General features: G+C 43.3%; 1 protein-coding gene across 1 annotated transcript in view; it reads right to left on the bottom strand.

Moving 5' to 3' along the window:
• LOC126249590 (facilitated trehalose transporter Tret1-like) overlaps positions 1–13,847 on the bottom strand; it is a 288,234-nt gene that overhangs the window by 19,786 nt on the left and 254,601 nt on the right. Inside the window, exons 3-4 of the mRNA XM_049951254.1 lie at positions 5,837–5,909; positions 1,127–1,235 (exon numbers count right to left, since the gene is read on the bottom strand). Coding sequence (XP_049807211.1) covers positions 1,127–1,235; positions 5,837–5,909 — 182 coding nt within the window. The remainder of the gene's footprint in view (positions 1–1,126; positions 1,236–5,836; positions 5,910–13,847) is intronic.

The following is a 13,847-nucleotide window of genomic DNA, read 5'->3' as shown; positions in this document are numbered from 1 at the left end:
CGCAGTAGCTACCATTATGGTCAAACTCCCTCGCCCTTTCCACCGCTCCCATCGCCCAGAATCCCCCCCCCCCCCCCGCTTCGAGCTTTTTTTTTTTTATCAAAAATCTCGAAAAGTTCCTGAGAGATTTACTTGAAATTTTTGCGCGGTACTCTAACAACTATTCAGACATAGGCTACATATTTTTAAACAACACTGTACAGGTTTTTTGTTAACACTGACTGCGATACAGAAAATTCTGTGTTATGCTGTGAAAATGTGCGATTTCATTTAGCTAACTACGATAGCCGGGCATTTTAGCCATTAAATAAACTGTTTCTCCTCTATAGCATTGTTTTTCACTGTATATAATTTTAAACAAAAATTGTGTACACAACTGTGTACTGTTTTGTTTTCTTCCTCTACCCGTTTGCAGATCAAAACTATGCGAAATACTGTGACGTCGCTACTATTCTCACAGATCCAACAGCAGGAGTGGTGTCTCATTCTTCATATTCCAATTACCCTAAGCAATTTTTCCCGTTTACTTTAAGCGACTTCAGTTCCCAGTCAGAGAGAAAATGAACAGAGAGGGAAAGGAGGAAATGGACAAAGACAGGGGGAAGGAGGAGATGGACAGAGAGAGGAGGAGGAGGTGAAGAGAGATAGGGGGAGACGAAGAAGAACAGACAGAAGGAGAGGAGGAGATGGACAGACAGAAGCAATCGTGAAGCATTTCCACGTTTGCTAGTACTGAATAACCGTACTAAATAACATCAAAAATAACTTTTTTCGTCCTTCAATAGAGTTAACTTTTTCAGTATGAAAGAAAGGCTATTTAATGGAAACTGTTTTATCAATTTATGTTCTTATTTATGCACGGTATAGGATATTTCTTTGGCCAGCATAAGGCATAACGAAAACTAACACTAAGTAGACACAAAACCATGAAACCCAATACTATAATACAAGTTAGCGCAGTGAGAATAGATTAACTACCAATGTTGGAGACCAGCTGACCCCCCCCTCCCCGCATTTCTTCCAGATGCTTGTGTGAATGCCGTCAAAACAAGACATGCAGATGATTGCACTGACAGTAGCGCACAGTCAAGTGATGTTGCGGAGAGAAGTAGCGAGTTATACTTACTGTGCGGAGCTGAGCAGTGAGGTGGCGTTGCCGTTGGGCTTGGTGATGGAGGGCAGCGTGGGCGATGTCCAGCCCAGGTGGTTGCCGCTGCACAGGCCGCCGATGGTGCCTGCAACACCAGCCACCTGAGTCGCCACCACATCGATTCTCCGGCCGCTGGCGCTGGAAGCCTGCCAGCGCGCCACAGCACTCGCACAAAACACACCCACGCTCGCCATTCTCACACTGCACCAAAGTCATTCCACGGTAGATCATCATCAGGGATGCATAAACCATTACTTATACTACATTAGCAATTTTTAGGTAATGTCTATGTGCAGCTCAGTAGATGCAGTTTACGTTGTGCCAGACGAATTACGTCTCAGCTTTCTGAGGCCCCTTCGATGGCCTGAAATACACAGCTAAGAAAATCATACAAAAAATAACTACCCCCTAGGAGACGTCACGCTAATACCGCCTCTAGCTTTGATACAGGCTTATATTTGCCGAGGAAGGGTGCCCGCAAGTAACTTATGTATGAAATGTCCTGCTAAAGACTCTAATTATTAATAAGATCTTGAAGAGCTACGAAATTGCGTTGGTGTTGATTAAAATGTTTCAGTCGCTGTTCGAAATTGTCCCAGACATTTTCTATGAGACTGTGATCGGATAATTTAGAGGGCCAGTCTAGTTACGTCTGAGTGTTCGTCGAACCCTCTGAACACACATGTTGTCAAATTGGAAGACGGGAGTGTCCACGACACACTTACACATCGTAAAGAGACAGAAGAAAGGGCAACATTTGGCGACTGATAATGCTGAAATAAACATCCTTGCTCTGGTTCACTGTAAGCTGAATGAGTGATCTCAAGTCTTGGAACATAAAACACACCTAAAGCGTTGCAGAACTACTATATCTTCTGCACACTGCAGGTTGAGAAATATTATTAGGCTGTTGGTGCACTCGTCGTCTTACGTCATTTGAAAAGAGGTAAGATCGTAACTCTTCGGACCACACTACACGCCTCCAATCAGCTGCTCTAAAATTTCTGTGTCTTTTGGCCCTCTGAACATGTGCAGCTTAATGTGCATCTGTGACCGATCGCCTTTCGTGTGGTTCGCGACTTCAGATGCCCATTATATGCGTTTCCGTCCACAGTGTTGGACGGAAACCTATCAAAATGGACATTTCGCGTCGATACCCCAACAAATCGGGGGATGTCATTTACTGCGTGACTATGGTCATGTCCGAACACGATACCTCATTTCTGTCATTCTGCCACGTCAACGCATCTTATAACGCTGTTACCATACAAAAGACTGGCTGGCACGTACACACCACTTTACTGCCATGAGTGACACGAGTTGTGGGGGGTCACATCATCGATCATCGCATAGTTCTAGATGTACACAGTCTGCGTACAGCACTACAGATCGACCATTTTGCTCTTTTAAGTGGGAGGAGGGGGAGGGAACTACGATTTTCTCTAGTGATTTTAGTGTTACTTAAATATAGCATTATTGTTTACATATAGTGCCACTCTACTTATAAGCTACAAAAAGGCGTTGACGTTTTCTTATCGAATACACATATTTAATTACTTACAGTAATGTCTCCTGGTGAAGCGGTTCTTCTGTCTACTTAACCAACGATTCTTGTCAGCTTAGCTCAAAAACTACACAACTAAGAAATCTTAACAGCAGAGCTTACAAATTGCTTAGCGATACAGGTAAAAGCAGAGTTTCGTCAGCAGAACATCACGGATACATGTAAAACAATATACTCCGTAAGTAATAAAATAATATGTACTCTGCGAAAAAAGTGTTCGGGCCAGAATTGTTTACAGCTTGTGCTTACAGCTGCACAATAAATAGGGTGTACGAAAAAGTGTCCACCATTCTTACAGGAGATGGTGCTGGTTAAAAGCTAGAAAAGAATATATATACTTATTTTTTCTTAGACACTATCACACAATATGATAACAATGATAACTGTTCTTAGGCATACATTGACCATCTACAAATTCTGTGCGTCATAGGCGGCATTTGACGAGATGAATTAATGTCGGTTCCGTGCCTTTAATTTTCTGGGAAATGTTCTGAACTCTTTAGAATGTTGTGAGACTAAAATTTATCAAAATAAATGAGATTGTAAGTAATGTATTTTTATTTTAATGTTACTTTATCTGATGTACTTTCTCTATGATTTCAGGTAATGAAACCGATCCAGCCGAACATCGAGTCTTTTAACGGACGGCGAGGGGTTGTGTCATACATAAGTAATACAGTGAGTACGAAAATCGTAGAATTAACTGTTTGTTATGTCAACTGTTTTCTTTCTTATATTTTAATCGAAGGTCTTCCAGAATGGTTCTCTTTGTTGTCTCGTACTGCATCCACATGACCTGACAGACTGACTTGAAGTTGCATCTGTCTTTGTATACAACACCTATTTATGCCTAGCATCATATTATGAATTAAATGTGGCACTCTCATGGAAGGCAAGACACAGCTGCACTCCATTGCTCGTCTATGGCCACACACTTGATCGATTTCGGTGATGTCGCTTCCCACGCCCGGGTTCCCGGGTTCGATTCCCGGCGGGGTCAGGGATTTTCTCTGCCTCGTGATGGCTGGGTGTTGTGTGCTGTCCTTAGGTTAGTTAGGTTTAAGTAGTTCTAAGTTCTAGGGGACTTATGACCACAGCAGTTGAGTCCCATAGTGCTCAGAGCCATTTGAACCATTTGATTTCGGTGATCCGTTCAGGGTCGTAAAAGAGTCGCGAACTAATACGCCACGACACCTAGCTCTTTAGTAATGAGAACAGTCATGTACTGTATCTTTTGGCCTGACATGGCGTACGTACGTACTTCGCACTTTGTGTAACAGTAAGACTTCCATTGTGCTTGTGCGAGTATTGTTCTTTTCTAACTCTGGGAATTCTACTGAATCTGCTACTATGTGTCAGCTGAGGCTGTAACGTTAATTATGTGGTACCTCTGTGAGAAGAATCACATCTACTTCAGAAAACTAGAATAACGAGGTAACACAGATCTCCTTTAATTCAATAATAGTGAAACATGATGTTAAATTTTGTACGGTTAGAACGAACCATGAATGATTGCGTGCGTGACATCTGTAAATCAGTGCCGGCCGGAGTGGCCGAGCGGTTCTAGGCGCTACAGTCTGGAACCGCGCGTCCGCTACGGTCGCAGGTTCGAATCCTGCATCGGGCATGGATGTGTGTGATGTCCTATAGGTTAGTTAGGTATAAGTAGTTCTAAGTCCTGGGGGACTGATGACCTTAGAAGTTAAGTCCCATAGTGCTCAGAGCCATTTGAACCATTTTTTTGTAAATCCGTCTATATAACCATGTCAGTGCTTCATACGTCCACTTAAGATGTTTCCGCCAAACAAGTTTCCTGACTACCATACGCTCTGCCTACATCATCGGCACCTCACTGCTCATGCACCCCAGTGCTTGGGTTCAGCGATACAGTACATACAATTCAATAACAATAGCAAAACAGGATATCGCTTATGTGATATCCTGGATGTGCCTTGGGGAACAGCACTCCTCAAAGAAAGAATAATGCGGAGATGTTATTTGCCACAGCCTGAAGGACTGTTACCATAATGAATTTTTGCGGGCATGGGAAAAGGTTCCAGGTTCGAATCCCGATTCGGCAGATAGTTTTAATGTGTTAGAAAGTTTCAAATTAGTGCAAATTTCGCTGCAGAGACAACATTTATTTTGAAACTGCCCTTTTGCTTTCAGTAAGAGGCTGAATCAATGCATCCTGCCTATCTCACAACTTTTCCTAAAAGAATTAGCGTCTGGGCCCTGTTTTCCTCTATGAGACAGTAAATAAAATGTTCCCATTTTCTCGCACTTCGTTTCTTTCTCTTTTCATTTCTAAAGCTGTAACGTCGCTTTCTTCACCCTGTTTTCATTACTTGTTCTTTCACATTTATCTTTCTCTACCTCTCCCATTCTCTCAAGTCCGGCGGTCTCTAATTTGTCTTTTTTAGTCTACTTTTCAGTAACTAATATAAGCTTTTTCAGCTGTACGTAATATTTTTGCCAACATATATTTCATTGTTATTTCTAAGTGTTGAAGTCCATATTTGATGTAGGACGTCTTATAAAATATGTGTCGTGATAAATGTTTCGTAAAATAAGTAGAATGCCTGATTATCTGTAAGAGAGGGCCAGATTTCCCTGAGGTTGCCAGGATAAATAAATAGATAAATACGAGTGGTAGTCCTGAAATTTTATCTGCCACCTCTTAAAAATAAAGTTGCGAGATTAATTTTTTGTTTGGTTGCAGGCACATGTCAGGCGTTCTGGTACCCAATGAAATCCACTGTACCACAGCATGTCTCTAGATCCGTCAAAACAAAATGGTACAGCCTATGTACAATGCGGAACATCGTGCGGTAATTCTTTTTCACTAGCAGATTCAGCATTTCCAGCGCTGTGGCAAACCAATTACCTCACGATACTCTACTTTATCAATGCGTTGCGCCATTTCTTTTTCCTCAAGCGACGCGCTGCGGTACTGTGGAACAGAGGCTGCACCAGGACTGCCGAGATTTTGCTTTCAAACAGAGGACAAAATTAATTGCGTAACTTTATTTTTTCGAAGTGATAATTAAAACTTTTTGATTGCCGTCGTAAAAGGTAGCATTAGGGACGCAGTCGTTCCGTGCGCAAGGAGAGACACTCACCAATGATGGCGGCCAGGTACTGCGGCCAGCGCACCGACGCTGGGTCCTTGTCCGGCTTCTTGAAACCCATGTCCTGCAACAGAGGAGGGCGAAGTGAGTGGTGAATGGTGAGCGCGTCCCAATGTGCAGGCGGCAGATGGCGTAAAGGCGCGCCCTTACGTAACACCTTCCAGAAAGACGAGCACCAAGGGCGCCGCGGAAACGGGTTCTTCCTCCTGACCTGCGCTCCGGCACCAGCTGGCGCCTTGCGCGCTCTTGCTACCTCGTCTTTATCATATGTAAGAGGTGCTGCAGATATGCAGTACGTTTCCAGTACAAATCTCCGGGTATTGCTAAGAAGGGCATTTGTTTCAGTTTGACACTGGGCGTACTGGTCCGGAAACAAATGAATCGAGAGCTACAGAGACAAACATGCTGAACAGAAAAAAAACTGATAAGATAAAAGAAATAAAACTTATTTTTGCCTTCTTAAATTGTTTCACCGAGGATGATCACACAGCAGTTCCTATGTTCGACCGTCGCCCAGATGCAAAAATAGTAATTAAAATAATAAGTGAGTGCGAAATGAAATTCAGCTTAAATCGCTGGATAGCGCTAAGACCACGGGATCTGACGGAGCTCCAGTCATATTCTGTACTGAATACGCAGGGGAAGTGTCCCCTCTTCTAGCATCTTCTGTTATCCGCCTACTGAATTTTCAGAAGAGCAGATAGGCGGCCACCTTATGTGTGGTTTTAGGCACATTCAGGGATGATCCACAACGTCGGTCTCAGAAAATGAGATTCACAAGCGGCTAAAATACGATAGCACACACAGCAGATGTTTACACGTTTCAGAGACTTGGCGCATACGACTTCTCCCCTTTAGGTTAAGTGACAACTGTGGCGAGAGGAAGACATCCGGCTACAAACCTAAATGAAAATAACTCTTCCAAACTGTGAAAACAGCGGGTGCCGTACTACGGATAAGCGCTAGAAAAGAGAGAAGGACTTCCACGAAAATATAGCGCAGTTTAGGCACGTTAAATAGTTGTAGGTGGAAGAGCTAGTTTTTCTTATTGAACAATGTATTTTCCTTCAGACAAGCCTGCATGAATTTCTGCGCCGGCTGGTGTGGCCGAGCGGTTCTAGGGGCTTCAGTCTGGAACCGCGCGACCGCTACGGTCGCAGGTTCGAATCCTGCCTCGGGCATGGATGTGTGTAATGTCCTTAGGTTAGTTAGGTTTAAGTAGTTCTAAGTTCTAGGGGACTGATGACCTCAGTCACATAGTGCTCAGAGCCATCTGAAACTTTTGAACCATGAATTCATCGAGGTACAGACAATGGAGTCAATCTGCAGCTGTATTAGTATTACGAAATTTATTTGCAACTGACAAATACTTTGGCATCAACTGCATTCGATATGGAAATATTACCTACTGGTGACACATGAAAATTTGCGCCGGGCCGGGATTCGAACCCTGATTACCCGCTATCGCGTGCAGTCGCCATCACCAGCTCGGCTATCCGTGCACACTTCCCGGACTGACCCAAACTTCCGTATTTCCCACTGTCTACGACCCTACAGCTCCCAATGTTACTTTGGTCCCCGCATCAGGGCTAATGAGATGTGTGTGAAGGAACAGATATTGTACAATAAGTATTACAAACCTAGACGGTCAGAATGACAATAATAATACCAGTGTCAAGCACGATTGTCTTATTAACCCTGTTGCTAGAATCCATGTAATATTACTAACAGCAGCGGCGTAGATAGTTTGGCGTATGGAGGTTTGGCTCCGACCGGAGAGCGTGCACGGATAGCCGAGTGGATAAGACAACCACTAACAGTAAGCAGGAAATCAGGGTTCGAGTCCCGATCCCGCAAAAATTTTCATGTGTCACCAATAGGTAGTATTTCCGGAGCTAATACAGATGATGTCAAAAGAATTCGCAATTGCGAATAACTTTAGTAGCTTTCGTTCTTCATCACTTTTGTGTATTAGTTTGCAAGGTATTCAGTGATGACAATAGAAATTTTCAGAGATGGTGAAGGACAACTGTGTCCGTTTATAAACGGGACTCTGACAACGGCTGAGTCGAAAGTTTCAAGCAAAACTTAAAAATTCCACCTTTGTCGTTGGTCTATGACGATGATAAAAAGACAACTACACACATTTTTGTGATAACTTTATTTGCATGCACAATTTGCACATGATGCCACACTCGCGACAGCTTTTGTCCCAGCTTTTATGCAGGCATGATGTCTCTGTTCTGTCGTACCCGTTTAGTGTACTGGCAGAACTAAAGCTCCGAGGGCGGGTCGTGAGTCCCGCCTGAATAGGTCAGTCGTTAATGCATTTGCTCACTAAAGGTAAAGGTTCAGGGTTCGAGTTCCGATGCAGCGCACTGTTTTAATATGCCAGTTGGTTTAAAACGCCCGGTGTCGTTCGAACAATGTCACAGGGTGCGAGAATTCTTAGGTCTCGACAGACGTCTCGTACAAAAGGCTTTCCCATGACCCATCTCCCTCTCCGTCCCACGAAGAAAGCAACTGTATCAGATTAGAGAGCAGATGGACGAGCTGGCCATGCACTTGTTGCACCGAGTAAAGTCCTCGTAAATGTGCGACAGTTCCACAAGATTTGCTCTTCTCATTTTTATTTTGTGTAACTCTCATCGTCATGTATAAATTTGTTACCAGCATGTTCGATCAAATCGCGAGTATTACTACATGAATTCAAATTAGGATCCCCGGGGGGAAGACGACGTTCTTTTATCGAGACATTGTTGAGAAAGATTAGAGAACTAGTATTTGCGACAGGCTACAGAACGATCATACTGCCACCAACACGGATCTCGCGTAAGGACCGCGAAAAGAAAATGAGAGAAATCAGAGTTCGTGCCGAATCTTACACAGTCGTTTTTCTCTCGCTCCATTTGCGAGTGGAACAGGAAAGAGGCTGACCACCAGTATTTCAACGTACCATGCCATACACCGGGCCGGCCGGTGTGGCCGAGCGGTTCTAAGCGTTTTAGTCTGGAACCGCACGACCGCTACGGTCACAGGTTCGAATCCTGCCTCGGGCATGGATGTGTGTAATGTCCTTAGGTTAGTTAGGTTTAAGTGATTCTAAGTTCTAGGGGACTGATGACCTCAGATGTTGAGTCCCATAGTAGTCAGAGCCATTTGGAGTACGTGAATATAAGTTAATCTCGTCGACGAATTAACTCATTCGAAAACCCGAGCTCTTTGTGTTAATTTTTGTAATTAATGTGAACGTCCAGTCGATACTCACTGTGGAGGTAGAGTTGGAACTCTTCGTTGTCTTCCGTGCCCCCCGTTCCATCCTTGTGTCGGATTCTCCGAAGTCTGATTTACGCAACACCTGTCAATGATGGAGAATTTCTTTATGCACGACTCGTGGAAGAATGCGAGGCACCACGCACTTTGCCTGGCGTCTCTGAGCGCCGTTGAATCTAACGTTGGCAGCGAGTAAAAGCCTACGTTTAAATGGGAAGTGAGCACTTGGAACACTGAATGTGAGGCTGATTGAACCATTCGTAAATGCAACAAATGGCAAGTGGGACGAACATCTACTATAGCTGACGTAATGAGCATAGCAGTCACAAAACTTGGAAACAAAGATTTTACAGAACACTTTCACAAGAACATTTTTTAGTTTTTTCGCACGAGACATCCTATCCTGGAGTATTTGACAGTATCTTCGATACGTTTAAGACAGAAAATAGCTTCGCCAAAGATGACGCTAGGCATGAGAGTCTGTCCATTCGGTAAAGTAAAAATAGCGTCCTTAAAGGGTATAATATTTCCAGCAGATTTGTTCACAGAGTAAGCTTTCATTTTATGCAGCTGTACAGCACACACAGCCACCTGAAAAAAAACTAAACTAAAAATCTGCTGAAATAATGACAGCCTTCACTAATCACGGTGACGTAATTTAACGGCATCATACAACGCGTGCAGAGAGCTTTCTATTCGGTGAATTATCTCTTACAATGTTTTCACTTTGCTTGGAGCACAGGGAAAGATAGAGTAATTGCCAAGGCGTTAACCAGTTCTTTAAAGTTACGCAAAACATCAACGTCGACGGGATGGAGTTTCCAGCGAGTGCCACGTATGTTGTCAGTTACGTAACGAAGGTAAACAAAAACTGGGTATTAACCAGATGGAAAAACTTGTTCTGAAGAAGATGTAAGGAGCCAGGAGCAGGGCATTTAATATCATGCCACCCGAGAGCTTCTAATGCTATTGTCGAGTCTTAGCTCCGGCCAAGGGCGGCTTGCGCACTGAAGGTCATGAATCTCACGTTCTTGTAGCTGCGCTCTGGCTGGCGCCGCTATTGCTAATTGTCAGCGGAACGACGACGATAGTGGTGATGAGCGTTATCGTATGGAACACTAGGTGTACGTCATGGTTGCATAGAAAGACTTTCACAGTAAAGTTTTATTACAGTTGTGAAATGAATAAGCAACCATATTCGTAAAAAAGGTCTTCAACAACATAATATATATTCTTTTCGTTGTTTTCAGTCTGTGGAGACCTTTCTTTTTTAGACAATGATTAGGATTTCTCTAAAAAACTGACACATAATGTTTTCACAAACTTTGCGAAGTTAACGTCAACTTTCAATTAATGGGAGGAAAACTAGCACCCTTAGGTAACGGTGGATCTTCGTCCCACTTTTAATGATTTTTCTGACGTTTCTCGAGCGCTAGTGGCTGACATTGCAGAAAGGTTCACGCTCCATTGCTGGTGGTGGGGTGGGGGTGAATCTTTGACAACGCCAGCCACTCGAGCTATTAAAACGTCAGAAAACCCATTAAAAGTCGACCGAATATGTCGAAAAGGAAGCCAACAGTCAGTGCGTCAACAAGGAGCCACGAAAGTCCAAAAAGATTATACTGTATTTGTCATCCACATCGCACTTTCCGTATGTACAACCGAAATTAAGTGAATAACGCCCCTTTTAAGAAGAATGTATGATAAACAATCTGGCTTCTTGAGCAAAGTTAGCTGCTTTTGATGTGTGGCGAATGATTTTCTCAAAGCATTAACATACCAGTCGTGGTACGTCTATGAGCGTTGTGTGTGAACAATACCTGTTCGCAAAATTTTTCTCAGTACCGGGAGGCAAACTTAATCCGTAGTTTTACCAACTTGCGGCTTGTACAGGGAAGCTAAGTAATGAGCTAGGCTCCGCGGTGCAACTGTATCTAAACCCTGGCGCCGCCATGCAGACTTTGGTGATGTTTTTGTTGTTGTTACTGTTGTTGCAGTTTTTGTTTAGCCCTTTTCAGGCCGAATAAATATTACAATCTACATCCTTTTGGCAACCGATTCCTTCTTTCAGTCAACTTGTGCCACAAAGTCCTTTTCTCGCCAGGTCTGTTCAGTAGTTCCTCATTAGTTACGTGATCTACACATGTAATATTCATCATTCTTCGATAGTACCAAATTTCAGAAGCTTGTATTCCCTTTTTGTGTGAACTGATTATCGCCCATCTTTCACTTCCATACAAGGCAATACTCCAGACAAGTAACTTCAGAAAAGACTTCCTAACATTAAATCTGTTTTTGATGTCAACAAATTTCTCTTTTTCAGAAACGCTTTTTTTTAACGATGGGCAGTCTACATTTTATATCCTCCTTACTTTGGCCATCGTCAGTTTTTTATGCCTGTATAACAAAACTCATTGTTCTTGAAGTGTGAGGGTATTCGTTTGTCTCATACCTCTTGCATTCCAAGTGGAGTAGTCATAACTGGCTCTCCAAAGGATATCAATACTTCTAGGGGAGTGTAGTCTACTCCCGTGGTTTTTTTTCGACTTAGGTTTCCAGTGCTCTGTCAAATTCTTCTCGCGTTATCATATGTCCTACCAGCCATTCTAAATACTCCTTCCACCTTCTTTGCTCGTAACTGGTTTTCCATCTGAGCTCTTGATATTCATACAGCTGCATTTCTTTTCTCCAAACATCTCCTTAATTTTCCTATAGGCTGTATCTATCTTTTCCCTATATTTTTCTGTATCCCTACATTTGTCCTCTAGCCACTCCTACTTAGTCATTTTGCGTGTTTCCTGTCAATCTAATTTTTAAATGTTGGTATTCGATAGCGCTGCAGAACGCTCCTTCAACTAGAGAGTGCATTCTGCTTTTCTTTATGTACTTGTATTTTCTGTTTTGAGGTAAATTATGGTACTTGCTTTAAAAATGGAATGAAGTTGGTATTGTATATTACCACATTGCTTCTATGTTATTAGATGAAGTACTAACGAAATAGATGAGACAGATTTTGTAGTGTTTTATTATTGCAATTCTTTACTTATTCGGGAGGACGACTGTTTAATCCCGCGTCCGGCCATCTTGATTTAGGTTTTCCGTCATTTCCCTAAATCGCTCCAGGCAAATGCCGGGATGGTTCCTTTGAAAGGGCACGGCCGACTTCCTTCCCCGTGCTTCCCTAATCCGATGAGACCGATGACCCCGCTGTCTGGTCGCCTTCCCCAAACAACCCAACCCAATCTTTACTTATCTCCTGTTACTGGTCTCATGCTGTTCTCCTCCCACCAAAACGTTTACGGACTCTGTTTTATGCTGTTATTTATACGTTTCCGAAAGTCACTGCTTTCGGCGTTGTCTTCTTGGAATTAAAATGATCGTTGTAATACTATGCCATGAGGTTACAGTACTGAACATATAGTGCAGCGCGAATACGATAGCTGACAACAATGCACTTAGACGGAAGGGAATGAGTAGTGGCGATACAAGGTACCCTCGGCCATGCACCGTATGCTGGTTTTCGGAGTAGGCCTATGTATGTAGATATAGACATTAATGACTGATTCACGTCGATCTTTCCCTTAGCCAACTCCTTCCGGTTTTTGTACAAGTTCTGTAAGCAATATAATCTCAGGTATTGTTTGTGCGCTTAAATGGTGAGTGCCACTAACGTATTCTAGTACGGAGCATTGTGTTCTCTCTGATCTCCTTGATACCGGACGTTGATAACAGGCCACTGGTGCGTGTTCAAAAAATGGTTCAAATGGCTCTGAGCACTATGCGACTTAACTTCTGAGGTCATCAGTCGCCTAGAACTTAGAACTAATTAAACCTAACTAACCTAAGGACATCACGCACATCCATGCCCGAGGCAGGATTCGAACCTGCGACCGTAGCGGTCGCGAGGTTCCAGACTGAAGCGCCTTGAACCGCGCGGCCACACCGCGCGGCGGTGCGTGTTCCTTAGCGGCGTAGCACGCATTAACTTTTACGAATCTTCATCCGCTGTTGTGGTCTCTAACAGCTGCCATTCGTATACATAGTTCCGGCCAATAGAAATCCGCTGTGAAAAATGGAAACCCAGCAGGCATCTCCGTAATGTGAAACAATAATATGGTGCTGGGCTGACAAAGCCCTACTCAAGACTCCCCCAAAGGAGAGATATTGCTGCCTACTTGAGCGTTGAACTAGCTTTTTATGCACAACCACATGATAAATCGGGAAGAAGTTTTGTAGGAGGATGAGGCAACAATGGTAATCATAACTTAAGATGCGTAGAAGCCATTAAAGCAATGTTAAAAATGGAAATGGAGGAGAAATTGTAAGTTGATAACGTGTCTACATCTATATACATGGGCCTACTCCGCAAACCAGCGTACGGTGCATGGCGGAGGGTACCTTGTATCAATATTAGTCATTTCCTTTCGTCTCCCACTTGCAAATGGAGAGAAAGACAAACGGCCCTCTATATGCTTCCGTACGACTGCTAATTTCTATTATCTTGCGTTCACGGTCCGTACGAATGATGTGCATCGGTGGCAGTATAACCGTTCTACAGTCTTTACTAAAAGACGGTTCACAAAACTTTCTCAGTAGTGTTTTGCGAATAGGCCATCTTCTTATCTCCACGGAATACTATATGTTTTCACGTAGCACTTCCGTAATGCTCACGTGTCGATCGAATCTGCGGGTAATAAATCTAACAGCACACCTCAGAACTGCTTCGATG

Source organism: Schistocerca nitens, chromosome 3 (assembly GCF_023898315.1).
Source record: "Schistocerca nitens isolate TAMUIC-IGC-003100 chromosome 3, iqSchNite1.1, whole genome shotgun sequence".
NCBI lineage: Eukaryota > Metazoa > Arthropoda > Insecta > Orthoptera > Acrididae > Schistocerca > Schistocerca nitens.
This window is presented reverse-complemented; position numbering and strand designations above follow the sequence as displayed.